At 43.7% G+C, this 27,417-nt stretch overlaps 1 protein-coding gene across 1 annotated transcript in view; it reads right to left on the bottom strand.

Moving 5' to 3' along the window:
* Positions 1-394: 394 nt before the first annotated feature.
* The window catches only part of EEPD1 (endonuclease/exonuclease/phosphatase family domain containing 1), a 69,440-nt gene continuing 42,417 nt past the window's right edge, over positions 395-27,417 (bottom strand). Inside the window, exons 3-7 of the mRNA XM_074841483.1 lie at positions 11,466-11,576; positions 8,063-8,197; positions 6,624-6,756; positions 1,009-1,203; positions 395-899 (exon numbers count right to left, since the gene is read on the bottom strand). Coding sequence (XP_074697584.1) covers positions 700-899; positions 1,009-1,203; positions 6,624-6,756; positions 8,063-8,197; positions 11,466-11,576 — 774 coding nt within the window. The 3' untranslated portion in view covers positions 395-699. The remainder of the gene's footprint in view (positions 900-1,008; positions 1,204-6,623; positions 6,757-8,062; positions 8,198-11,465; positions 11,577-27,417) is intronic.

Here is a 27,417-nt window from a genome sequence, read left to right as displayed (position 1 = left end):
ATGCAGGGAAAAAACAACATTAAATGCTGCACACCAAACAAAAAGCCAAAGCCAAGCTCCAGGAAGCCCTTCTGGGGCAAAATGCACCCTGCCAGGAACATAAGTAGAGAGGAAAGGAAGGATGACAGGTGCCCACATCCACATGGGGCTGTGGAAGGAACTGGGCCTCTCCAGGCTGAGCTGGAGGGACCACTCAGGCCTCATTTCATGTCACATAGGGACCAGCTTTGGCAGCTTTTGCAAGTGTTGAATGGCATTTGTGACTTGCCAAGAATTTCCACGGTGTCTCTCTTTTTGGGGCCTCTCTTATTCCCTCCATTTACAAGGAGGCAAATAACTCTCCCCTCACCCTCACAGCAAAGCCCTGCTTGGCTGCGTTTTAGCAAAGATCCTGTACAGTATTAAAAGTACACTTTATTTTCTGTACAATTCTCATCCAAATCTCCAGACGTGGAAGTGTCCACTGTGTCCCCAGAAAAAAGCTGCAGATTGCTCTGCTGCTGTGAGACACCCCACAACTGTCCAGGAGGGGCACAAAGCCAGGGCCACCAAAATCAAGTGCTGATGCTTTCTAGGCGTGGGGAGGAGAGCGGGAAGGAGGGAGAGGGGGTGGCAGTCCTGCTCCGCTGCTGAGCCACCAGCAAAAACAGAGCCTTGGACTGCTCCCTGGGGAGCAGAAGAGGCACCCTCGAGTTCATGTCATCGTTCATGCTTAGCGTGGGAGTCGTTGCGTTCAACCGTCACCCCGTTCCCATTCCGTGTCACCTCCTTCCTGTTCCAGTCCTTTTCCAGGTAAAATTCAGCAAGCACGGGGCAGTGGTCCGAAGCCACCCCACCCCAGGACCAGTTATCAGGGATCCATGGGTTTGTAAGACCTTCTCGCACAACAGCCCAGTGGCCTGCACAAAAAAGAATCACGGAGAAAAAGATAAGTAATATTGCCCAAATTTGACACACGCCGCTAAACCCAGCTAAAGGTTACATGACCTCACTAAAAAGTAACTCTACCTGTGAAAACCTTTTTCAAGCTCCGACTGATCCAGATGTTATCCAGCGACTTGGACCCTTGTGGGTTCTTTGTGCTGATGTTGGTGAAGGTGCTGGAAGGGACCAGGTGATGGAACTTCTCCTTCCTCAGGATGTCATGGTCGCTGCTGTCTGGAGCCTGGTTAAAATCTCCGAGGATGATCACGTCTTTTTCTCCTACAAAACAGGAAAAGTAGAAAAGAATGTGAGGAATGGACATCCATTGCTTAAGTACAAGACGGAGAGAGGATAAATTGGAGGAGGAGTAATACAAATACTGAGTAGCAAAGCTGACTTTTCTCTGAAGTCCTAAAAGAAATGCTGTTTAAAGCATTTTTCACTGGCTATTTACTCATGGCCATTCTCTTTATGACAATAAAAAGCAGCCAGTACACATTTCATGCTTATTTTTAAATATAATCTCATTTATATTGGCGTCCTTTGTTTGCTATTCACTGATAGTGACAAACTCAGTTTCAAACTGCAGTTCTGGTCCTACAGGTTTTTAGAAATCTGTGACTTTGTAAGCTTATTTTTTTCTTTTTCTGCAAGAAACACATATTAGCTTTAACTTGTCCTGACATCGTCTTTTTATAGATTTGCTGTAAGAGTCAAGGACACTTTTGCGAGGATCCTGGGAAGACACGGGTTATGTTCCAAAAGTGCAGTGCTTGCTCTAACCCTCTGCATTTAAGAAATCCCAAGGAACAAGCCTGAGGAGCAGCCTACAAGCCTGACAGCAGACCATGAAGTCACAAACCATAGGGACACTCCCTGACTACAGCAGCTTTCCTTTGCCTGGCCGACTGAAGGGATACTGCTGAACTTGGGATGTCTTAGATCTTGTCTAGGGCTTAGTTTTCAAAGCAACAAAGAGAATGACTTGAAATGCTCATCAAAAAATCCTGTCTTCATGTGAATAGAAAATGACCTCAGTTACATTTTATTTCCAAATGAAAAGAAACTATGAAGCCTAATTTCGTACCCACAATGTGTGCTCTCCTAGCTCCACAGCTGCAGATGATGACATCCCAGCTGTGCACTGGGGTAAGAGTACAACGCACATGCCCCAGTGCCCATCTCAAACCACTGCCAGAAATGTCTGATAAGACAAACTCAAGAACGCTGACAGCTGATCAGAGATGTTGCTGTGTTACAGCTTGGTACTGGAGAAGGAGGAAGATGTTACAATGGCACAAATGAACCAAAAAATTATCCCAAAGATGACATCAGAGAAGGAAACTACGAGAGCCTGTAAGCTTTTTCCTTCCTGGGATTGAAGCGTGGGAGGAGACGGGGTGGACGGATGGATTGCTCTACTATACCTAATGCTCATGGATAAACCTCGTTTTGTGCTGTTGCTGTAGAAGTAGCCAGCCAGGAGAGGGAGTGCAAGTTCAACAACAAAATCTCCACTGCTGTCTTGCACTGCATGAAAGATGAACTGGGAAAGGGCAGGACAGCAGCGAGATTGATAGCATATGATTTACGAAAAAAAATACTTCAAAACACGCTGCTTGCTAAGATGCAGAGGGGTGATGAAAAGATAGTAAAACTATCTGTGGTTTCTCTACCCTTTGCAAGTCACAAATCATATTGGAATTGACATGAGGTTTAAATATTATTCTATAAAGTGTTCATGACAGTGGCCTTCCCACCTTTAAAAGAAACAAAAAACCCAAATCTGAACCTGAGCTATTTTAAGCTCCATCAGAACCCAAATGAAAAATCAGTGCTTGTCTAATGGGACGATAGTGCTTGCTGGGAGCTGGCGGTTTTGCACACATCTCATTGCAAAAAACCAGGATCTCTCACTTTGCAGGATCAGGAAGCCTGAAATGCAACCATGCGATCTTGGTCCTTCAGGACTGATGCTTGCTTAATGGCCCAGGCAGCACTCAGCTCCTTCCATGCCTTCAGCTTGGCCATATAAGTGGGGAAAGATCATTACATAAACCTCTGGAGCACATCCTTGGAGGGCGATGCTTAAAAATGACAGAGAGGCAAGGATCTTAACAGCAGTATCTCAATCCTGCACAAAATCAAATCTATCCTATCCTATCCTATCCTATCCTATCCTATCCTATCCTATTCACACTTGCACTTCTTTCAGCACGCTTATTTCCCTTACATGAAAAATCTGTGAAAAAACCATACTCACAGGTGAAAATTTTAACTGACTACTCCGATCTGGACAGTTTAGAAATAGCAGAGGCTAAAAGACCCAGCACCTGGATGTGTGCTCAGAAGGAGGTAAGAAATCAGCCTGCGGCACGCCCAGGGAGGCAATCACTGCATTCTTCACCTGTTTAAACTTTTGCATGCAGAATAGCTAAGCATAAAATCATAACTGAGCACAAAATCGACAGACAGAATAGTCTGGGGTATGTCAAAGAAGCTGAAACCCAATTTGCCATTGGGGATGGAAAGGATTGCTTCTGGTTCCCTCTCACAGGAGCTTCTGGGGCTCCCCATGACTGAAAATCACTGCGGAAAAGGCCGGGCAGCCCTGCACTAAGCAGGAAAAGCAGGCCAACACCAATTTTCTAGATAGCCACCAACTTCATTTCCCCTTGTCCTGGCCTGCTCTCAGCACTGCTCTTGCCTCTGCCAGCTCCTGCGACAGCAATGCTACGCACGGCAGCACAGTGGTTTCGTGCTTCGTCTGCCTCCTGAGACCCCAACAGACATCAAGCAGCAGGAGGGAAGAAAGTAAACTTGCCTGGGTCCTCCCAGGTGTGTGACTGCGCTTAATCGGTCACCCCTCAGCAGAGGCAGGGAGCAGAGCCGCCACGCAGCAGCCGCAGCTCTTGGGGGTCTCACGGATCAGCCCCAACAGCTCTCAGCCAAACTCGGCAAAAGCTCCAGAAGAATTCATGCCCTTGCCCATAACGAGGGATGATAACTGATCGGGAACTGCAGTCACGATGTCCACAGTTACAATCAGATGGGCAGGGAAAGAAAATCAAGATAATGCTACTGGTGCTGTGATGTGATTTTCCTCTTCTGGAGGGAATGAGAGTTTGAGACTGGCAGGGCTTGTTCCTCCTTCTCCTCAGGACTGAGCAGCAAGCGCTCCCTTACCAACCCATCTGCTGCTGCAGAGGGCCCTCCCACAGACTACACTGTCCCACAAGGACCCAGACCCTCCATCCGGTGGGACGTGGCATACAGCCCGCCGCAGACAGCCGTGTGTCCTGGTACCTCTCAGGGGTGCTCCCACACACGTCCACAGCCATCGGTCTCAAAGCAACCTTGCCCTTGTCAAGGGAGAAGTCTTTAGGTGAGAAAAAAGTCCGGGCTTTTTGCAAATGCATTTGCAAATTCACTGAAGCACCAGCGACTTTTAGCAGTGTCTGCGGGTGGCTCTCAGCCAGCAAAGCAAAGCCCTGCCTTAACTCAGCCCTGTGCCACAGAGGCTGAGCACCGGGGTGCAACGTGATCAGCTGAGGGACTTTCAGTGCCTGCAGAAAGTCTGCAGTGTTGAAATCTGCTTTTGTGCAGGAACCGGGAAGCCCTCCTTTGCTTGGTGGTAGTCCAAAGAGACATCAGTAGAACACTCTCCCTGACTTTCCCATGCCCTGAATGGGTCCCCTCATGAATTAAACAGACCCTTAAACTCCCAAATTCTTTCTGGAGAGAGTGAGAAGCAGATGATAAGAAGGATGTGATGGTACATTGGCTGCTAAGAGGCTCCCGACCGCCTCTCAGAGGTTTTCTAAGCCTAGTGCCTGATACACGGGTAACCCGTGGAGTATGGCCAAGCCAGATGGGAGAAGATGACTAAGCCAACACCCTGGTCCCTGGGTCCAAGCACTACCAGCACATCCAGAATAGCATCTGTGCACTGCCCATGGTCACCACACTGAAAACGAACTGGTGGAGTTCTTGAGAGAAGGCAGAAGGGCCTCTGCAGAGAGTTAGCCATGAGCAGCCAACAGCCACAGCGTCTCTCCAGTACTGCTGAAGGGAAAGAAAGAATGGAAAAAAGGCGCCAGGACCCACTGGTCTGATGGGAGAAATAGGGAGACACTAGTGCTCTGCATTACAGGAGACTGTGGATAGTAACCAAATTTCCTCAGATGCTCACATGCTTCTTCATAAGAATGAAAGATAACAGAGTAGGCGTCTGTTAGCAAAATGTGAGGAGAAACTCAAATTTACTGCAGTACTCACAGACAAATCAGTTCTTATTACCCATATTTTATGGATTGATTTGGAAGAAATTGAAGGACGGTGGTAATTTTAAGCATGACATTCATTTTGGCAGGGTAATTCAGTACTTCAAAGTCACACGTGTGTACCACCATTTGTTTAGGAAACAAGACCTGCATACCACTAATTTAGAGGAATCTGAATCTCTTCTTTTGTGAAAAACTAAGCCAAGAATAAGCATGCTCCAGTAACATGCCTACCCTATGAAAATAAAAACATGAAATAAAGAGAAGCCCTAATGCCAACAGTCTAAATTTAGATGCAGTGGAAATGCAACTCAATGGACTTTGGAAGAGCTACACATTTATCTGTGTGTCGGTTCAGCCTTTGGGGATTAAACAAATGATCCTTTTGTTTACCTTCATCCCTTCCAATTTCAAGGTACATGGACAAGTACTTAAATCAGTAGCACTTAAAAATAGCTCTGACTTCTTGCAGCTCAAAGGGAAAAACAATAGAACACGCATAAAAATTGCAAATATCTCGTGTTATAGAAGAGGGATATTAATGCTTCCAGGTGAACAACCTTGCTAAACTGGGCCAAGCTGAAAATCATCATGCATATAACCTTGTAACACTTTTGCATCTTTGTTAAGCAGTAAACAAAGAGCTAGATTTTTCTATTCCTACAACAAGATCAGCAACATTCAGAATCTGAAACGTGCTGTTCTGCTTTGTAGAAAATCGAATTTAATTTGCAAGCACCAAAGTAAGAAGCAAATTCTCTGAAATGAGGTAAAGAAATTCAGCTGGCTATTACACTGCTCAAGTTCAGATCCAAATTCTGGTGTCCCTCATCCTGGTGTAAAACCAGAGCAACTTCTTTGGAATCAACAAAATTATCCTGCATATTGCACTCAGGTACCAAAGCAGGATTTGGTCTCTTTTCTCATTAGCAGCCATCTCCTGATTTGCATTAGGTTTTCCAATGTGCTTACAATTACCTAAAAACCAAATATATAGAACATATTTCTTTTGGAAAAAAGCCATTAAGCTTTTTTCTGATATCAGGTAGGTGTCATTTCCACAAAGTACTTACAATAAGGTCTTAACCCTGATGTCTGTTCTTTTTTTTTTTTTCCCTGAACTTGCTCTTACACTAGCGTAAAATCAGAAGGAACTTCATTTGAAAAAATGAAAGCTGGTAGGATCCCCTGTGTTATTTGTGTTAATTAGGAGAGACTATAAGACAATGAGCAGGGGAAAAGCACCTTTGCCATGCTATGGATCACTCAAATTCAAATACCAGTAACAACAATGCAAAGCTAATGAGGATATTTGTGAAACCTGCACTGAGACAGATTTTTTTTTTTTTAAATTCCTTTTGATTAGATAAGATGACTAGCGTGCATGTGATAACTGGCAGGAAAAAAATGCTATACCTTTCAGAGTCTCCTGCAAAGTCTGTGCAAAGGCTGCCAGTTTGTGGCTGTCGTGGTTCTTCCCGGTATTCTCTCCTGCCAAGGGTGACAAGGCCAGATGAAGGTTAACCAGCGTTAGATCGTTCATCCCAACCTGGGGGAGGAAGGAGGAGAAATCGGTGCCAGGCAGGCAGGACACAGGAGGTCACAAAGCAAAACCACGTGCCTATTCCCAGTACTTTTGGTGGTAAATCCGTGTGACTAGGCCTCGCTTCGCTATCTGTGTGGTGTGTTTTGGTTGGTCTTGTTTCTGGGAGGAAGAGGGGGAAGGCGTTTTGCAGCTCTGTTTGCAATAACCTGACACCCTTTCAGTTCTGGGGAAAGTGGTCTGCATAAGCAAACAGCTTCTTTCCACCATGGTTGCAGAAAGAAGCTGGCTGTTTATGAAAATCAGCGTATGCAAAAACAGTTGTTAATAAGCTACAAATAATGTTGTGGTCACTGCATGGGCTAATTACGACTCTTGTGACTAGCTCTGACCTGTCACAGAGACTAACCAAGAAACTTAATGTACCTTGAAAGGGGCTGTTGGCTCCCTGCAATCTTCTGCTTACCTTCTGGGACTCACTTTGTCATGTAGCACGAGTAATACCTGCTCCTAATATTGACCTGTTTACATTATTAATTGATTTATATTAATTATAAATAATAATTTATCCATAATTATTTTATTAATGCTTCTCTCAAAGCATTACCAGAGATGTCAGGTTCCTCAAATTGGACCCCTCCATCACACCCTGTGCGGAGAAGGGGGCTGTATGCTCACTCAAGCATATGTACAAGAACAGTTTCCAAAATGCATGATGTTCTTTTAGACGGGTTCAGCCTAGTGAAAAAGATTTAAAATGGAAACTCTGCAGTATGCCAGCAACATGCGAGAGATCATCCCGCATCCCTCAGGAGCACTGTGCCTTCTATATTTATATAGATCCACTTTGACTACACTTACCCCTCTCCACTCACAATCTGTGGCACTGACAAGAATCAGAGCCCTGTGGTTGGCTGCTGCTGGATACGCACCTTGTTCTTGACGTGTTAATTTGGTAAAAGCAGAACAAGGTGACTGGTGACTTCTGTCACTCTCTGAGGCTGTGGATGCTACTGAAGATCCACCAACGCTCATGTGCCCGAATGCTGCCTTGTGGCAGGGTTTGCTCCCACAGAAGCTAAGGAAAGGACTGATTCTGGTGATCTGCCATATTCATAAAGACCCTATATGGGTGTGTCTCATGGCCTTGACCCATAATCAAGCCATGAGAGAGTGCTGAAGTGATGAGATGGATTAGAGCCTCATGCAAAGTTTTATCTGTTAGAAGACTGTGTGTCTTTTCAGCTTCTTACCCCAGTTTTTTAATAAAAAACTCAATTCTGCAAGCGTCGGTTGGTGCAACGGCAGTTACCTTGAAATGTGCAAGATACGGGTGAGGATATGAGTGCTTCCCATTGCCATTAGTCTGTGCACTCTCCTGAGACAAAGCATCTTTCAGTTCAATACCAGCTGTTGTATCCCAGAGGAAGCCAGAATATTCAACTCCCTGGAGTTTAAAAGAAAAAAAAAAAAAAACAGAGAAGAGCTAATAGTTAAGAAGGTAAAAACAAAACATTCTGTCCAAATTCAGCCCCCTAGGTGAAATTTTCACCTGCAAGTTTCAGTACCACTGTTGGGAGCGGCAGTGGTGTACATCACTCCCAAAACACGCAGAGGCAGTAAAAGATGATGCAGTTTTATATCCCGGCTTGGCGCCTGCTGAGGGCAGGATGCCCAACTCGCTGTGCACAAGCATAAAGGAGAAACAGCATCCTAGGCTATCAGTTGGAGATAAAGAAACAGGTAGAAATGCTTCTTTATCCCACCCCAGGCAAAAGCCCTACCAGATAGGGGAGGAACGCTCCCTGGGCAGCCCAACTGAAAACTGAGCATGCCAAGCTGAAATACATATTGCTTGGCTACTCGCAGCCCCTCACACCTGTACACTGGCTATCGGACACCCAGGTAGCCTTAGCACTGCTCAATCCAGTCAAGGATTTAATAAGCTGTTCTACTGTATACAGGTAGAGCGTGTTCAGGACCACGGCAGGGGTGAAATTAAGATGCCGCCTCTCGTGCACATGTTTGTGCTGATACGGTCTCCTCGTTTCCTCCTAGTCCAGGCAAGACATCGGATTCTTCTGAGCATGGTCTGTAACAAGGTAGTTCATTATCCCTAGGACTGTTTGTCTAACCCTGAGCTCAGTGCCTCGTGGTCTCACTGGGCAACTGCTATGGCTTGCAGCAGAGGATGCTGAGCGCAGTTGTTCCTTCTCCCCACGCCGTACACCATCTCACAGACTTCTGTCACCCGCAAGCTAAAAATATCCAGGCTGCTTCAGTCCCTTGGCATAAAATCTGGTCTAGACCTCTCAGCCCTGTCAATCTTCTCTCTTTTCCTGCTCAAATATTTTCACGCTCAGCTCTCTGCTCCTTTCAGCTCTGTTTCTATCATCCTGCATGGGTTTTTTTGATTACTTTGGGATGTGGAATTGGCATTTTCAGAAAGCTGCCTGCCCTGGTCACACCAGCAGTGGTATCTAGTTCAAAGCCTGTTAGCCTCTCCTCCCATCACCCCGACACCATTTTCCTTGGTATCATTCAAACCCGCTTCCCTTAACAAATTCTAGTTAAATCCATCACAAGGAAGAGTTTTTTCCATTTCGACTGCAATAAACAAGCATTATCTGCTCTGCTGACTTCCTGTGAGCCTTGAAAGGAAGTATTAAGGTTGTCTAAAATCCTTTGGTAGCTTCTTTGTTGGAAGTCTAAGGTCTGAAAACCACTATAGGAAAGGACATGGAAGAATAAAACTGCTGTCAACAGCTGTTCACTATTCCCTGGCTCCAGATTTCACATCAACATGGTGGTCAAAAGTCATTGCATGGTTGAAGGCCAGATGCCTGGGACGTGTGGAAGCACGAGCTTGAAGCACCATCCATCATTTTGCATTATTTAGCCCTGTAGAGAGTCCTGAGATCAGCTTGTGCTGAAGATGCTATATATTCTGGATTACACTGCGTTACTTCACTGTATTGCATTTGTGTACACGGTGTTCAAACCTGCAGGACTCATTAACTAACCCAAGGGATAGAAGAGACTTTCTGGCTTAGTGGAGGGTTCTCCAGCACAGCCAGGTTAAAGCAGCTAAAAGGAAGAGTCCGTAGATAACATTTGTATTCTTAGCTTAGCCACAGACTTCTCCCACAATTTTGGGAACCATTCATCCTTACATTCCTACCAGTAAAACAAAGTAGATGATGACTTTTATTTTCTCAGCCCATAGTCAAAACTTTCATTGTTATCTTTGGAAATATAGCTCAAAAAAGAACTGACTAAAGACTCTGGATTTAACATAGAAACTCTTGAAACAATTATTAATAATTCTTGGGAAAAAAGAAAAGGAGGAGGGAACAACTTTCACAACTTTTTAAATTCAGTATTTTAATGATCTGACCTAACAAGAGATCCCAAAGGAAAATTTCAGCCAGGAATAAAAATGTCCTGAAGAGAATTTGCACTCTGCATTGGAATTAAGTGTGAATTGTGTTAAACTTTGGACACATTCAGACCCTCCCGTGTCTTTCTAGTGGAGCTATAGCCCAATCCTTGTGCTGCTCAGGTGGCGGGTTTTGGTTTGGTTTTTGGTTTTTTTCTCATTCTTGGGTTTTACTCAGAAGGGCAACAAAAGGATGTGCACCTCCCAAAACATCAGTTCAAAACCAGTGAACGATGGTGCAACCTGATTTGGAAAAGCCAAATTAAGCAAATGTGGATTCTAAGCTGCGTGATTATGGGATACAACTGCAGCCACATATTTAATAAGGACAGTTCTAAGAATAGATGAAGACAGCCCTATGTACTGCTAGGCACCATTCATTGCATGAGAGGTCTTGGTTTCTGCTTCTACCCCACAACACCCATGCTGCAATAACTGCATCATGAGAATGATCCTGTTCAAGCAACAGCAGGCTTGACCCAAGGAGGACCTTGCTCTGAAAACTCATTAGCCCCTTTAAAGGGAAAAAAAGAGAGACTTCCCTTGGGAGAGACTGCTTTTGGGCACCGCTAGTGGTGTCCAGCCCAATGTAGCTACACCTTGAATACTGTCAAGGGTAGCAGTTGCAGTGATCACCACTGTATAAATTAGTACCTCACTGCAGTACTTATCTATACTCCCACCACAGAAGATGCTGCAGGGAAAAGCCGAGTGCAGCACGGTGCAGATTTCAAACGGAGTCCACAGCATTTCAAACACCCGTGAAGAACACTTTGGGGAATGTGTGAGACAAGGTCCTCTTCCAGATGAGGATGGCAGGCTGCACAGCCCCTCTGTGGGGTCTTCACTTGCAAACTAGGAAAACGAGGACCCTTTCCGAATGCCAGTCAGTGGTGCACTAGAGAATAAGCTCACGTGACTAACACAAAAAAATTCAGAAGTACTGCAGCCTGCCAGGGGCAAAACCAAGGACTCTTTCCTTGTCCTAACGTGTAGCCTTTCTTCTATAGTTCTGCTTTTATCTACCATACCTCCCCTAAATGCACACACCTTCCTCCTTACAAGTGTGCCACAGGCTGAGGAAAATAATTCTTCCAAAAAATAAATTGCACAGTCAAACTGAAAGATATAGGAACAGACAGATTAAAAAACAAGAGATGCAAACCTTGACAAAAAAGATTTGCAAAAAGTTTTGCCTTAAACGTTCAAACTATGTCCTTGGTTAGAGGGGAAAAAAAAAAGCAAAGCCAAAGTTCAGACCTAGGGATTAATGTACCTTGTGTAGCTGGCCTGAGGGTTTTTCGGAAACAACACCCTTCCAACATCCTCTAGGGCCCTTCCACTTGCGGATGTTTGGCAGCGTCGGCTGGTTCAGCTCCATACAAAACTAGAGAGAGAGGAAAGGGGAAAAAAAAAAGATCAGCTTTGTAGGGTTTTTGAAAAATAGCAAATAAAGCATGTAACAAGGCATTGGTAAGAGACACTGCGGAGCAGAGGCTGTGTTCTCTGGTTTTCCTCTGTGCTGCCTTCAAAGATGCTGACTGCACTGTATCGAACCCTCCCCGGGGGCTGGAAGCCCCCCTAGCGTGGCTGGCTCCACTCCAACACTGAGGCCACCAGTACAACACAAGAGGAAGGGTGTAGGCCAAGCTCAATAGCTGGATTTTTGGGGTTAAGACTGCTCTGACTTTACACCAGGGACACATGCTTGAGACTCCCTGTGCACAGAGGAATTGGCTGCACACTTGCCCACAGACCAAGCAGATCCTTCTGATGCTCCCCAGAGGCGTTCGTCCTCCTGGACACTGCTGTACAGCCACAGCACTGGGACACCTTTACGCATCCAGAGATATGGAGGGTGCACCCTAATGCCCAACAGATCTGGGATACTGTAGCTGTGGACAGCATGAAAAGCCCCCAGGTCCACCTGGGTAACATCCTCAAATTAAAATACAAAATAATAAAAACAATAATAATAATAATAATAATAAACCCCTCTATGCCCTGGAAAATCTGGAATCTGAAACCCCTAGATGCAGACAATATGGACTACTTTTTGCCAGGATTTTCAAAATAAAGCTTAATAGGAGGAGCTACAGCCCTTTGCAAAGCCAGGTCCCGTCAGACTTGGGCTGGAGGCTGGCAGGGAGAGGCGGCAGCTGAACGCCCCGGCCACGCAGAAGGGCCTGTGTGCAGCAGCTCGGGCTGCGGGGAAAGGGGCTGGCAAAAAGTAATCACCACAAAAGAGCAACAGGGACAGTCACTGCGCATCATTTTGTTATATCTGACACTGGAGAAACTGCACTGAAATGCAGAGGTTTTCACAGTGAAAGAGTATCCTCAGACAAAATCTTGTATCTGGAATGTCCCTCCAAATCAAGCAGCAATTTAATGAAAAAGGATTTTCAAGGCAAACAATAACCTCCTGTACACAGTGACTCTTTGCAGTGGGACATGCCAAACACAGTTTGAAGAGCGGCACAGATATAAGTGTTTCCTATGTGGGTATCAGTAAAATAATGGGACAGCTATTCTGATGTTTACTTTATCTTTTGATTCAAAAATAAAAACAAACCCTGCTCCTTCACTAACTGCCTTGTCTGTGAGTTCAGTATCCTGGAGGCTGAAGCTGTAAGCATTGACTTCTCAGATACAAGCAACCCAGCAAACCCCTTTTTGCAGTGGAAGGCTGAGAGTCATTTTGGTTGCAACACCCGAAGAAAAAATGCTTGGCACACCTTTTAAAACAGTTTTCTGAAATGCAGAGATTGGCTGGGACTTCTTATTCAAGGTGCCGCATTAACATACAGCGTTATTGTCCATTATATACCTTCAGGCAGTGCTAGGGCTGGGCTGATTTATTAAACGAGGAGGCACGCAGGGTGTTTGCACAGCCTGGGAACAGAGCTCTGCTCTTGACTGATTGCCAGGTGCTACCTTAATAAACACAATAAATCACAGCAGCAACAATTATTCATTCCTGATGTCATTCTGATGACTTTAAACAGTGTGAATATGGTGAATGAGTTTTCTAATATTTAAATAACTTAAATCAGGAAAAAAAAATGTTGAAATTAGGAGTTCAACTGTAACCTGACAAAAGAGTTAACTTATCTCTGGGTTGCAGATACCTAGAAAGTTCAGCCAGCCCAAAGTATACGACAGGGCTGAATAAATCCTACAGAAACCATGACTTTATTAAAAAGAGCATCTGCAGTCAACTAGTTTGAATATTTTGTTACCTCCAAATTGAATTTTTTTTAAGGCCCTGATTTAACTTTGCTCAAACAAAAAGATGACAAATAAGATTACATGGTTTGTCCAGAAAAAAGCCATCAGCCCATTCTGGGTGAGGTTGCAACAACAGAGAGCTTGGCCTCCAGCAGCTGACTTTAATCTGTGCCCATTTTCCAGGGCTTACAGGCACACAGATTTTGAAGCTGTGACAGGATACTTGCTTAGGTCATGGTTTTTTTGCTGAAGTGAGAAGGGCATTTCTCAAATCATGTTGTTCTGCCCACAAAACCCAATGTCAAACAACATTACACTTTCTCTCATACAGTAAAAACATACAGACAAGCTCCTAGCCCGCACTGGAATGAAAAAGATGCCTTTCCTCCTTTGTAAAACTAAGTTAGAGCTACACCAATCCCTTCGAGGGGCAGTTCTTCAGGTGGTAAAGAAAAATCAAAATTAAAGTCTCAATCAATCAGAACAATATTTTTTTCCCAAAATCCTCCTAAGGGAAAAAGTTCTAGTTTTGTTTTTCTCTAGAACCTTTTAGGCTTCAAGTTTCCTGAAATTCAATCAGCTTCTTCATTAAATCCTACACATACCGAGTCAAAACTCACACGCATACAATAATACCAACAGCACCAGGGCTTATTTATGAGGATGCCCCATATGCCACCTATGCCACCACGGTCTCTCGCAGCTGGGTGCTGTTTTTTGTGGGATAGGTGGTGCTGCCAGGGAGCAGGAGCACAGCAGCACCAGGCTCCATGTGTGTTCTAGGCAAAGAGCAGCCTGTGCTCTTGAGAAGTCAACCCACTTGTGCCAGGTACCTGCCCATTGCCCCCATATGGCCTGCAAGGCGCCAGCAAGGGCCACCACCCCAGGAACTGGGACAAGCCCTGTCGCCTTTGCTCATCAGCAACATGTCATTTTCCCAAGAAGGGTGGATCCAAAGATGTAATTGCTCTTTGTCCACCCTGATAAGGAGCTGGTGCCTGTTGCTCCCAGCTCCTCCAGAAGTAGAGATGGGTACAAGAATGAGCTTATGACTGACACTGGAGAAGTACAGAGGGCAGTTGGAAGAAGCTGGGGAAATGCACATTTGAGGAGAGACTGGAGAGGGAAAGGCAAGGGGTCTTGGACTAATTTGGGAGCAGGGAGAAGAACATATGCTGGGCTGGCACATGCTGGAGATCATAAGGGAGTAACAGACTCCCTAACACACCTACCTGCCTCCCCAAGACACTCAAAGCATGGCTAGCAAGAGCATCTAACTTGTGCATTAAGTTAAATCTCTCCCTGTGCAGTAACTCTGCACACTAGGAGAGCTGCCAGTGAGCACCCTGATGTAGCCCACGAGCAGATCTCACCACCTCCTGTTCATCAGGATGCCCTGGTTAATCTTTATTTTCTTTTGGGGTGCTATTTATGCAGCCAGTCCCAAACCAGGCACAGCAGGGTCACCTTTTCCAGATGACGACACCACTTTGTGATGAACATCCTTGCCTGTCAAGTGTTACTCCTGTAATACCAGCACAGGGCACCACATCGAGCCAGCAACCTCCCTTAAGGTGAGCATCTTTTGCTCAAAAAGAGGGTGCACTACTCCTAAACCCTGAGGAAACCAAATGTGACCCAGGAAAACAACGTCTTAGGGCTTAATAAATTACACATTTCTTATTAGCCAGTGATTCCTCTTTGGAGGACACTTGCATTTCAAACCTGGAGTCAGAGCAGAGGCTCTAAGGAGGATAAGAGAAGGAACAGTGAGGAGGAGCTTCCAGGCCCCTGCTGTTACAGCATGGTACATCCTGGTGCAGTAATCATTGCCTGAACATTAGAAAGGCACTCAAAGCAATTAACTGTCCATTTGGATTAATAACTACAGAAACTTTCAGGCCAAAAGAGCACTGCAGTAAAGGTAAACAACAACATCAAAGTAAAGGTGATTTTGGTTCCTCTTAACCAAGAGGAGAGATGAGAGCTAGGTAATAAATATTTCATTTCTAAATGTCACACATACACAATTCCTTTATTTTTAACAGGCACTAGAGGGAGCAGCTTTAATGAGTACCAGAGACATATGAAACTTCTATCGATTCTTTATCATTTCAGCTATGTTGGGGTGTCATATTAGTAAAGATTTGACATCATATTGGTGAAAGAAACTTGGAGTTTGAGTGTGAGAGCTGGCAATAGTTGAAAAGAAGACCCCGATGAGAAAAAAAAAGATGTTGAACTGTATTATTTGGTCAAAATTAAACCACCTTTTTTTTCAAATATAGATCCTGGATAAATCTTGAAGTAGAAATCTGTACCTGTGCATGAACAATTTAAGTCTTCCAGTAAGTGGGCTCACTTTCTGGTTACTTTTGAGGGACCTCTTAGTAGTAGTTCATGGGCCAGAGGATCTGCAGGTCATGGGCTGGAAAACACCAAGGTAAGGGCTGTTCTGTGCTACAGAGCATCTCCCAGTGATGAACTTGGTGCTTCAGTAAAGGGTAGACAGAAGAGCTCTAAGATATACCTTGTAAATTGTGCAGTGGCACTTGAGGAGAAGCCCCCCAATCCTCTCCCATAAAACTACCATTCTGATACATGATCTAATATACTTCTGATAGAAGATACAACAAAATTGACAGTAGCTTCATAAGACCATCTGGCACTGCTCTTTTTTAATCCATCCTTTAATATATATATACCTTGTCTGTTCCATCACTGGGTATTGTAAAAGCTAAAAAACATGTTCCTGGAATTAAATGCACATTATCCTTTCTTTTCTTTATTCATCTGAGTGGACTGTACTTTTATTTCCAATTGAAAAAGCAGACTCCAATATGTGTAATCCTAATCCAATCTACCACGTACAGGACACAGCTACAGCTGGTGCACCCTAATGATGCCTGACCTGAAAAGCCAGGAGCAGAAAAGTTACAAATATTTCTGAGACCTTGAAATCAACGGCTTTGGTTTACAAGTAAAGCATCTTGATTTGACACCTATGCTCCAGAAGAAGAGCATTTTGTTAGATCATGTTTGCGGGGGGGAAGAGGCAGAGTAGGGGGGAAGAGGTAGAGAGATTTATGGGTGTGGTGTTTTACTGAACAGGCTATTGAGGTAGGGGTAAGGAACAGTCAAAGGCTTCAGGACTGTTGCCCAGGTGCAGCCACACGTGGCAGCGGGGATGCAAGACGCAGCGGGCCCAGGATGCTCAGTGCACTTCTGCAGCTGAACAACACTGCATCCATTTCCCACAGGCAGGAGCAACCAAGGAAGGGGACACAGAGGATCATCAGGCCTTTCAGTTACATCTGGATTCTCCTATAACCAAATGTAACAGCAGGAAAGGAAGTATTATTATGACTAAAGCCTGAAACAGAGAATCAACGTTGGATCCCATTTCCCACTGACACCAGTGTTGTCTCAGGCCTTCATTGCTTGTTTGTCTTTCCCTCCAGTGGATCCGCTTCCTGTTTGCAAAAGCAGCCAAAAAATACACAGGCAAGAAATAGATGCATCCACTGGCATGGGGGATGCACTCACAACCTCTATTCAGAGGAACCATACAAATAACATGAGGGAAAGTCAGGGTGGCCCTATGTTAAGATACAACATTTTTCACATGCCCATTCAACTTGTTCCTTCTAGGAAGACTTCATTAAAGATTGCATAACATTTATTGCTTGTGTTGTTCAAGTATTGATATTACATAAAGGCACATAACACTTGGCAGGCACATGGGGGTCTGATAGTCAGATAATTATGAGTGTTTTCAAAGGAGAACAACCCTCCCCAGGGTATCAGTTTCAGTCTCAGCCATATCTGTACATTTGTGTTGGAAAAAGTGTTCTAGTTCTCCCCCTGGTACATAATTGTACTTAATCCTACAATGACATTAGAGCTGAAGAAAGAAAAAAAAAATTATAAAATTTAGGACAAAAAAAAAAGAAAAAGAAAAGATAAGGAAACAATCTACTGAAAGTGCGGCAGCCACTGAATTACTCCTGGAAAGCTTATCTGCCCCTTCTGCCACGCTAGCGTGTCCTGCTTGCACTGGGTCATCGAGGCCTGGGCAATACCTTCCCATCCTTTATGTACTGGTTTGTTGTTCCTAGAGCTAAACCAAAACATTCAGATTGATGACCAAATTAATCCTTGCCATCCTCCACGTTCTTCACAAACATTATCTAACACATCCTTCTAAGAGCTCTATAAACTCATTGTGAGTAGCAAAACTGAGTCAGAGCCCTTCAGCACAGCCAAATCCTCAAGCAGTGTCTGTCTTCAGAAACAATACAGCACCTACAGGCCCAGTCATCACCTCTGTGTGCCTTTGCACGCTACAGACATACAAAGCTCATCTGTTGGGATAATGTGCATGCATCTTGGGGTTCCAAATCCTGGTCCATCTGAAGGCATCTACAGCTTCTTCATCAACTCGAGCAGGACTCATTTTTTCCTGGAAAATGTGCTGCTTCTGCTTCTTAAAGAGCATCCCAGTAATTCAGACAGACACCCACAGAGGAAGGATTTCCTTCCTCTGAGAATCAGATTCTCACTGAGCTCCTAAATGAGTGCTCCTGGCACCATGTTATGGACCGGAGAGCAAACATTTACTGTACGGCAGCCTCGCCTCCCAGCAGCCATGTGGTGACCCAAATTCTCAGCTTTGCTGCAAACACCAGTTCTAAACTTAATACTTAAAAAAGGAAACCTCTGGGACTGAGCTCCTCAGAGGAGATAGGATGAGGAAGGCTTATTTTTGAAGCCCAACTATGCAAAGGCGACAAACTAAGTTGTCCAAGTCTGCTCTGCCTGCTTCAGATGGGTCTAATTCTGGGTCTGCAGAGAGGCGCTGCTCCGCTTACCTGAAGATCGTGAAAGCAAAGCATCAGAGGACTCGGTCATTTAGGCACCCCTGGGGTTAGGTAGCAGCTAAAGGATGCTTGGCAGGATTGGAAAGTTTTTCAAACTGAAGGCATCATTTCCTGCGTCATGTATCTAAGCCCCTTCATGAACTTGGCCCTGTTTTGAACTGGCCCGTGGATGTGAACCCAGCTGGTCATGCGCCTCTCTCCTGCCGCTGCTCTGTTACACACCCATTGTACTTCATGAATGTGAGGGAAATAATTATGTTGATAAGCTTAGCATTATCTCAATTATCAAAAGTATGTAATGATTTGTTTCCATATACAAACCTGTCTGAATCAAATCAGATTTTTTTTTAAGTCAGGCTTTACAGGATCAGTTGGGGAGTGGTAGGAGCCTAAGTTTGCACTCCCAAGTTATTTGCTTTCCATTTAGAGTACTTATTTTGGAAAGTTTTAGCAGTGAGTTTGTACACTGCCCTCCCATATGAATTACAGCTCACCACAGCCACCCAACTGCTTAATTCTTTGTAATATCTAAGAGGAAATTACTTTCTTTATCTTTGAATATATGATTAAAAAAACAGATTGTAGCCCATAAACCCAGTTCTCTGCTCGCCTTTAATCAAGAGTGTTCCTGGGACAACAATGCAGATCATTCACCGCCATGTTTTCCTACCTTCTTCCTAAACAAAAGTGATTATTTATATAAACAATGTCTTTTTATATCTTCAAAAGGAAGACATGGAAATCTTTGGTGCAGAGCAGCAAAACAACAACTGAAAGAGGCAATGCAATAACTCCACTAACACATTTTAAGTTCTGGGGCCACTATTGAAGAATTATGGGACGCTCAACTACCTATTGTCAAAATGGGATATGTAACATCTTTCAGCCATTTGATAGGAAGTTGTCTTCACAGATCCTTGGTGGAAATCTATGCCACCCTTCCCCTAAGGAAGAGAGCACCCATATTTGCCAACCTCCGGATAGGAGAATTTTCTGGGTTCATAAACTACTCATGTTTCCATTCACAAGCTGAGCTTTTTCCTTGTACTTCATGGGACAGACTAATTTTGCAAAGACATTTCCTGACTACTTCTTTTCATACCCTTAAGGACTTTTTTAATTTTTAAACTTAATATGGGAATTAAGACTCAAGAGGTTGTCAAGGGTGGTCACAAATCTTTGCAATTTATTCTTGAAGCCTTTTCAAGAGCGTGTTTTATTCTGCAAAAGTAGGCAGTATAATCATTAACAGCAATAATTGCATGTTAAGGGAACTTATGTGATACAAGAATAAAAATAAGCCTTCATGATTATGAGGCTATCTTTTTCACCAAGCTGCTTTTACGAGACATGAGTGGTTGAGTTCAAACACTTTCACTACATTGTCATAAAACAGTCTGCTCAACTGTTTTGCTGTGCTAAAATCCCACCACTGAATTATTTACTCATTACTATGTTGTCTGCTGTAAATACTCAGGTGCTTTTCCAAGGATTTTTCCCCAACTCATTATTTCCAAAGAAAGAAGACAAGTTTCATTTTGCTGCCACTTCTGACACCAGAAATACACCTCTCTGGAAACACAGGTGCATGCTTAGGGAACATATAATTGACATTATTAGAGCAATGTGGCATCAGATATTTTAGAAATACAACTATATGTGTTATTACAGCTACTGCTTCAAGCAGTGACCGACACAAAGAGATCCAAGTCTTGCACAAAGTGAGCTACTGCACGTGGAGCCTGAGCACATGTACTTTGTTCTGATCCATTACAGCCACCGCGCTGCACGGCCCTGGATGTGCAGCAGATGTTCTGAGACCTAAGCTGTGTGCTCCTTTGGACCAGAACTAAGGCACCGGGCAACCAGGAGTCAGTAGCTTACCTGATCTTTTTTTTTTTTTTTTGTTTAATCCCTGGCCCAATTCTTTTCTCATGAAACATGAATCGATTTCTGCAGTGCAGTTTAAGACCATACCACTGTGAGTACAACCTTACTCACCCACTAACGACCGGAACTGCATGAGATTAAAATCAGTTTATCAGAGCCTAGCCCTCAATATGAAAAGCAAATAGAAAATCATTCTACGAAACATGAGACCCAAAAGTGGTAAGAAACAGTTTCTTGTTCACCAATTTAAAAAAATCCAAACAAATCAAACACTGAGCTATATTGATTTGCCATCATCTGAATCTCCTTTCCTGCATGTTGCCTTCAGCCAGAGGAAAAGAGGTGGGGGGGAAAAATGTGCTCATACAAAAGAACAAACAAAACCAAAAGGGAACAGGGAAATCAAGTTTTGAATATTATTAATCAAAGAAAGCTGCTTAAGCATGTAAGATAACTAGGTGTCTCTCCATTCACATGACAAAAATTTACTCATTTACAAGGCATTAAGTGAGTTGGATTTTTTTGTGGGTTTTTTATTCAAAAAAACTGTGCCCCTCTGGCATATACATGGTGGTAAAGACAGACGGGACTGTGCTGATGTGCAGTATGAGAAGGTATAAAAGTGTGTTAAGAAAACTGCTGTGTCACAAGGAAAAAGACACAGCCCTCCTTATTACAAGATCACAGCTTGGCCACCTCTACAGAGCCCTGCATCAAAAATAGTTATTCGCTGGGCATTTTACTTCCACCCATTTCTTTCCTACTATTAGTATTACCGTTTTCCCCAACTGATTTACATCTCTGCTTAGAGCAAGCATTCTTTCCCATGGTAAGAACACAAAAACAAGGAAGAGAAAAATATATAATATGACTCACAACCATTGCCAGCCTCAAATATTTATTCTTCCTTCGGGCATTGATTACACCACCATACAGAACACTGTGCCACCTTCTGTAAAGTTATTTAAATCTGTCTCACATCCTATTCCATTAGTTGTGGTTTTTTTTCCTGATGCTCATTATTAGGAGGATTTCTTCCAGGCTGCTAGCATTAACACATGTCATCTCACCTTTTTTTAAAAAAATCTCATACACTTCTTACACTCTTTTTCACACCTCTACCCCCTAATTTAAAGAGTCCATTTTGACACTGATTCCTCCCTGAAATAGCAGATTCTTTATTTATAGGTTTGCATGAGTAATAGATGGTTTTCTGTCTTTGCCTACTAGCACACTCTCCACAGAGCCTACTGGACTGTCCTCTAACCCTGACCAAAGTTCTGCTCTAACAGATGCAATGGACTCTGGCTCCCCATAAAGAGCATATGCATTACTTAATCCTCATGAATTACAAGAAAATGATTTGGGCTGACATTAAAGCACTGTTGCTGCTATGTCAATCTATTAAAAAGGAAAAAACCGCCACCCTTCCCCAAAATTGCTGACTATTCAGAACTAGTCCTGTTCTATGAACTTGTTTTGACTTCTGCCATCTTCTAGAAGAAAGCCAGGAAAAAGGACTGACTAAGGACCCCTGTTACTTCTACCACCCACAAATGAAACCTAAACACATGCCAGCATTAGCATTTGTAAACACATATTTTCTATTTTCCCTTGTTCTGGAAGTGTACAGAATGACTTTACTAATGGGTAAGTTTGGCTTCTGTTCAGGGATAAAACTAGATGCTTCACAAAAGAATGCCAAGCTAGTAAAACAAGCAGTCTCCATACCACCACTTCTCAGAAAGGCACAGCCATGCTCTAGGGCAGAAGAGGGCACCTCCTAAAGGACAGCATTTTAAGAGCAACCTGTGTTCTCCATGGCTCCCTGTGATGCGTATAGCATGGCTTCTAATGTTTTGTTTATTGAAGTCCACTGATCATCAGAAAATAGATGGGCAATTCAACTAAAGAGAAAAAACATCCAGCCAAGATCAAAGATGCCAGAGATACTGGTAGATGAGAGCCTGTGCTTCCAATGCTGCCAACCACTTGATCATAGTTTGCAGTAGAGGGGTCTGGAAAGACAAAGTAGTCATAGGTCCCCGGCAGAGAGCTACTGAAATCATCATGGAGCTGGCCAGAGCCATAAGGTCCACCAACACATCTCCTTAAACTTCGAGCCATCTAGATCCCTCCTAGAGGACTGAAAGGAGAAAAAGAAGTGAAAGGTCAGAGACAAACACTGTATAGCTGCAGGGTTCCTAAGTCAATTTAGTGGATGGGATAATCCCAAAGAAGACTCCCATATTGTAAGAAATCGTGTCAGCATTGTTTCCAGCTCCACTCAGCCAAAAATTGTTCCCTCACAATAACAGCTATGCTTCCCTTCACCCTGAGATTTCTTGACCCCAGGGGGCGAAGTCTGAAGAAAAGACTTTGCACCCCTGAGTATTACCTGTACTCAGATAAACAAGCAACACAAAGGAAAGAGATGAGGGAAATATAGGAAGGGTGTAGGGAACAAAGTGAGAAAAAGAATTAAAATAAAACCAGTTAGATGATTTGGAATAATCTCCTTTTACTATGAGTGGTCAATCATTGACTCCATGGTGGCTTTGAAGGAACCCCTGGAGGCCCTACTTCAGCTGATGAATTATGCAGAAGACCATCCCAAGGCTGAATTAGGCAAAGGAGACGGCGAGAGAATTGACTCCATCTCTCCTCTCTAGAAATGGGGAACAGAAAATGGGGCAGCCACAGGGCTGGAAGAGACTGATCAAAAGTCCTGACTGAGTCAGTGGTCTACATCTCCTTTTCCTGTTCTCTGAAAATGAGACTGCTGTTTCCTTATCTGACTCTAGAGGACATCCAAATGCACTTAAGTTTCAAAGGGAACAACCTCTTTCTGGAAAGGATAGTTCTAAGAACAGGCAGTAAATATAACTCATTTACAGCAACTAAGTCATTTGTTGCCACTTGCCTTATAATCTTTTTTAACCAACAGCTCCAAAGCAAAGCAAGATTGCAAGATGGGGCTCACAATGTACAGGAGGATTATGGCATTTTAAAATATGCACACAAAGACTCAGTCCTGAACTAACTGCATTTCTGGCATACTCGTCTGCTACAGTAAAAAAAAAAATCACATCAAAGAAGGACTGTCCTGGGGTTAGAAGAGTGCCTGGGACTCAGGAGACCGAGGTTCACTTCCCGACTCTGTCCGGAGTCGGTCATCTTAGGTGACTCTGCCAAAATCATGTGATTTCCTTATAACTCCAGCACACCTCCATAAATCAAAGATAACAACAGTTCTTCCCTACCTTCTCTGGGACTGCTGTGTGACTGCACTCTCTGAAAAACTGAACAGCAGCAACAGTGCAGGATATTTTGGATGCGATACATGCCAGGTGATCCAACCCCAGTAGCTGCAGAGCTCAGACAGCAGTGGTAGACCCTTGCCCTGCAGGGGGGGTGTCAACAGTCCTCCCCTACTCTTCCTTCAGGAGACATTGATGGTAGCTCCCATGCCAGTGTCAGCTTATACACAGGCAATAATGTTTGCCTGCAAGGGCCAAGTTGACCGCATGACCAGTCACTTGGTGCTTTCACAGAGGAAATGGTGATGGGCCAGACAAATGGCCTTGGGTGACCAGCTGCTCCATGTCAAGGCATATTATAGGTCACTTCCAACTGTTCTAGCAAATGCACACACAAACATATTTATATCCATGCAAGCAAGAAGCGATGTGTCTATGCTTAACCCTGCAAATGGAAAACAGCACCTCTCTTTCAAACACTGAAAAGCTCCCAGGGATAACCTTTCACAAATAAACAACCTGCTCTGCTTCGAGAGGGATTTTATAAAGAACAGAGATTACAATGGGCTTAATCATGATTAAACACTGATCTGGCTCAATCTACTCAAAAGCAGACAAAAGATAAATAAAAACCTCCAGCAGATGCATTTCATACTGGAAATTCTGGAACCTCAATTGACGTCATACTTTTTATGTTCAGATAATATCTCGAGGAAACAGTACACTGGATCAAGAAAACAAAAGCAAATTTCTAGTTAAAATTCTTCGTGTGTTGTGTAGAAAGGAGAAGGCTACAGCAGGGAATGCGCAGTGTAGCTCAGCATTTTACAAACTCATTTTTGACTGTATTTGAAATTCCACTATTAGAGCGATGCCACCAGGAAGAAACAAGCACTCCTTTTGCCCTTGTCTCCTAGGCCTTGCCCTGTAGCAACATCAGGCATTGCATTTCTCCTCAGACAAAAGTTGCTTCTGATCGATGACCGGCAAGTTAATTTTCTTTTACTAAAATAATGTCACCTCCTCAGTATCACTCCAGTTGTGGTTCATTGATTCCTCAGCACAGTATGAAAATTCTGCATGATGGGAAGTGGTTGCATCTAGTGAACATGTCCCAGATACAGACATCTGGTCTTTTCTACGGGTGAGGAAACCCAGGAAACAGATTCCACATCATGAGAGACAACTCCAGCCATTAGTACTGCTGAGGGAGGTGGAAAAAAATTTTAAAATGAGCACGTATCATAGGGATTGCTTAGGGATCGCTTACTTACAGTGCTAGGCTTTCCATTTTATTCAACAGGGTAAAGAAGTTCTCTTCAAGGAAAGAGAAATAACTCTTCACATGGAGGGGTGGGGTGGGAATCTATCTGGAAGAGAAGGCTGATCAGAATTTTCTCATTCTATCATCTCAACTTTTCACGTCCACACCAGCAGAAATGCCCAAGGGATGACCACACAATGTTGGGCCAGTAGACAGAAGAGATCCCTTCCTGTACTAAGACAGCTAGAAGCTACATTGCTGCTTCTCCTGGTGCCTAGCGAATGTATCCCGGGCTTCACAGCTACAGGACCTCTACTTCCAAATACCAGGTGAAAAACTTTCAATCCCTTTTGATTTGTGACCTCCAAAACTTCTGCAGTGAAGGTGAAAATCCCCATATAGACAATGTAAGCTTACTGATAATTACTTTGTTCTTCTCACTTTCTTTTCACTGACCTCTTGGACGCCACTCACAGTGCTTAAATTTGCCACCACTGGCACAGACAGACCTTGATAGTGAAACCTATGTTACTTATCCTGATTTTTCAAGCTGCTAGTTATCATCAACTTCAAGAACATCATCTCTGAACAAAATCACAGTTCTCACCCCAACTCCTACCATGCTTCAGCTCACCCACCCTCTCTCTCATGCCATTCTAGATAGATCACTTCCAAATTCAAGCAGAATAATCATCACTTTGCAGATGAATTCTACACTTTCACAAACTGCAGACCAGAGTTACATGATTTGCATTTCCTAGATGAGAAGCCAACAAACTGCTCTGTCTGTGGAATCAAGTGGATAGTCTTTTCGCATCCTTAGTAACAGCAGAGGCACTTGTTTATTAATACACAAATAGGAAAATAACAGGTTACTGTTCTTTGTTCCCAAAGCAGGCTTACCTTATAAAAAGCTGTCAGGGGGTTCCTAAATATAACGTTGTTGTACAGGTTATTTAACTTTCCTCAGTAATCTACATCTGAAGAAGAAATGAGCTCAAGAGCCCATGTTAACACCCGAAAGGTGCACAGGGGAACATTTGACAGAATGCAAAAAATATTTTTATTTTTCTTACAATATGGATGACTCTTCCTGCACATCCTACTGGCATCAAGCACCAATGAGAACAATTTTGGCATACTTGTTGCCTATGGAAAAAGACTACAGATTTAAATGCTAAAACAGCAACCAATGTGAAATGTCACCTGGCTAGGGAGTTCAATCTGCTAATTACTTAAACAGATTTATTTTTAAACTATAAAAACAGCATGTTCCTCAGGAGAATTATTTTTTCCCCTTCCCCAAATAAATACTTGCCAAGTAGAATTCTTCATCTGCAATTAAGGACTTCCCAAAATTAGACCAAGTAAAGTACTCAAAAACACACTGGGACAAGAGTGTCCCTGGGGGTCTCTCCCAGCACTGTGCTTCTGGAAGAGGAAGAGATGCTTCATACAGGACACAGCGCCAACAAGCCTGTGTGCCCGATATACATCTTTCAAAAGCCTGAGTGGCCTTGAATCCTTGCAGGGACAAGGTTGTCACAACCACAAGCCCTCCCTTGGCACCTTGCTGTCTGCATTCCTTACTGCTCCTGGCAAACAGCAGCAGCACTTCTGAAGCAAAGGCACGCCAGCAATGCAATCCCACGGCAGCCGGGGCAAGCTTGGCGAGGAGGCAGGGGGAAGCAAACAGATCAATTTGAAGGTTCAAGGTAAGACATACGCTTAGTTTTAAGCTGCTGGTGAGACCACTCACGTGGAGTACGTGCTGGAACAGGTCTGATGGGCTATGGCCAAAATAAACATAAGCCCTTTCCTGACCCAGAATTTTCTCCAGGTAAAGACTCTTGTTCATCTTACGTGACCTGGTTCTGTTCCGCTGAGATAAATTATTATCTTCCTGTTCCTCTTAGTGACAGCAAGAATGGTGTTGGGGTCCAGCTCCACAAGCAGCACCCCCTTCTGCAGTGCTTACAGGCACCCATGGCACCCCAGAGAAACAAACCAGGTAATGAGCATCATCCAAGGGTCAGAAAAGCTTGACCCGAGCCAAGACGAGCTGTAATTAAATCCAGCCAATCATCCCTTCTGTCTCAGCAACCCCAGGCATAAATGCAGCCAAGTGTGGTAGATCTTTTGCTTAAAGGGTGATTTTGGCCAAATTCGCCAAAACATTAGGGCTTAGGAAGTTAAACAAATCGTCTTTGCATGACACAAAGCTTCTCATGGTGTGAGCGATTTATTTTCAATGGCCAAGGTGAGAAAAACATTTAAATAAAGCATCTAAGATAGTCAGAATGGCATTAAACCCTTTTGCTGTAAGCAATCAGTCAATAACTGATGTGCAGCTTTTGAAGCACAACATTGCTCCACTACACAAGGGCAAAGCTTTCTGTGACATACTCATAAGGGGTTGCCATCCTCTCAAGACCCCAAAGGTTCAAGTAGGTTCTCCCATCTCGCTCCAACAGCCTGCTGCTTCATGTGCCTCACCCTGTAGACCATCATCCTGTTTCAAAAAGGTGACAGTAAACCATGTTTTGCAGTGCTAGATAATTTTCTGACACTGTCTCAAGGCCCTGGTTCTCAAGAGACTTGCTACACATGTGCTTAACTTCAGTGTGCTTTAATTTAATGGAGCTAGTCTGCAGCACAAACACTACTGTGTGCCCGTAAGTCTTTTCAGGAGGCACTGCTGTT

Source organism: Strix aluco, chromosome 1, assembly GCF_031877795.1.
Source record: "Strix aluco isolate bStrAlu1 chromosome 1, bStrAlu1.hap1, whole genome shotgun sequence".
Classification (NCBI taxonomy): Eukaryota; Metazoa; Chordata; class Aves; order Strigiformes; family Strigidae; genus Strix; species Strix aluco.
This window is presented reverse-complemented; position numbering and strand designations above follow the sequence as displayed.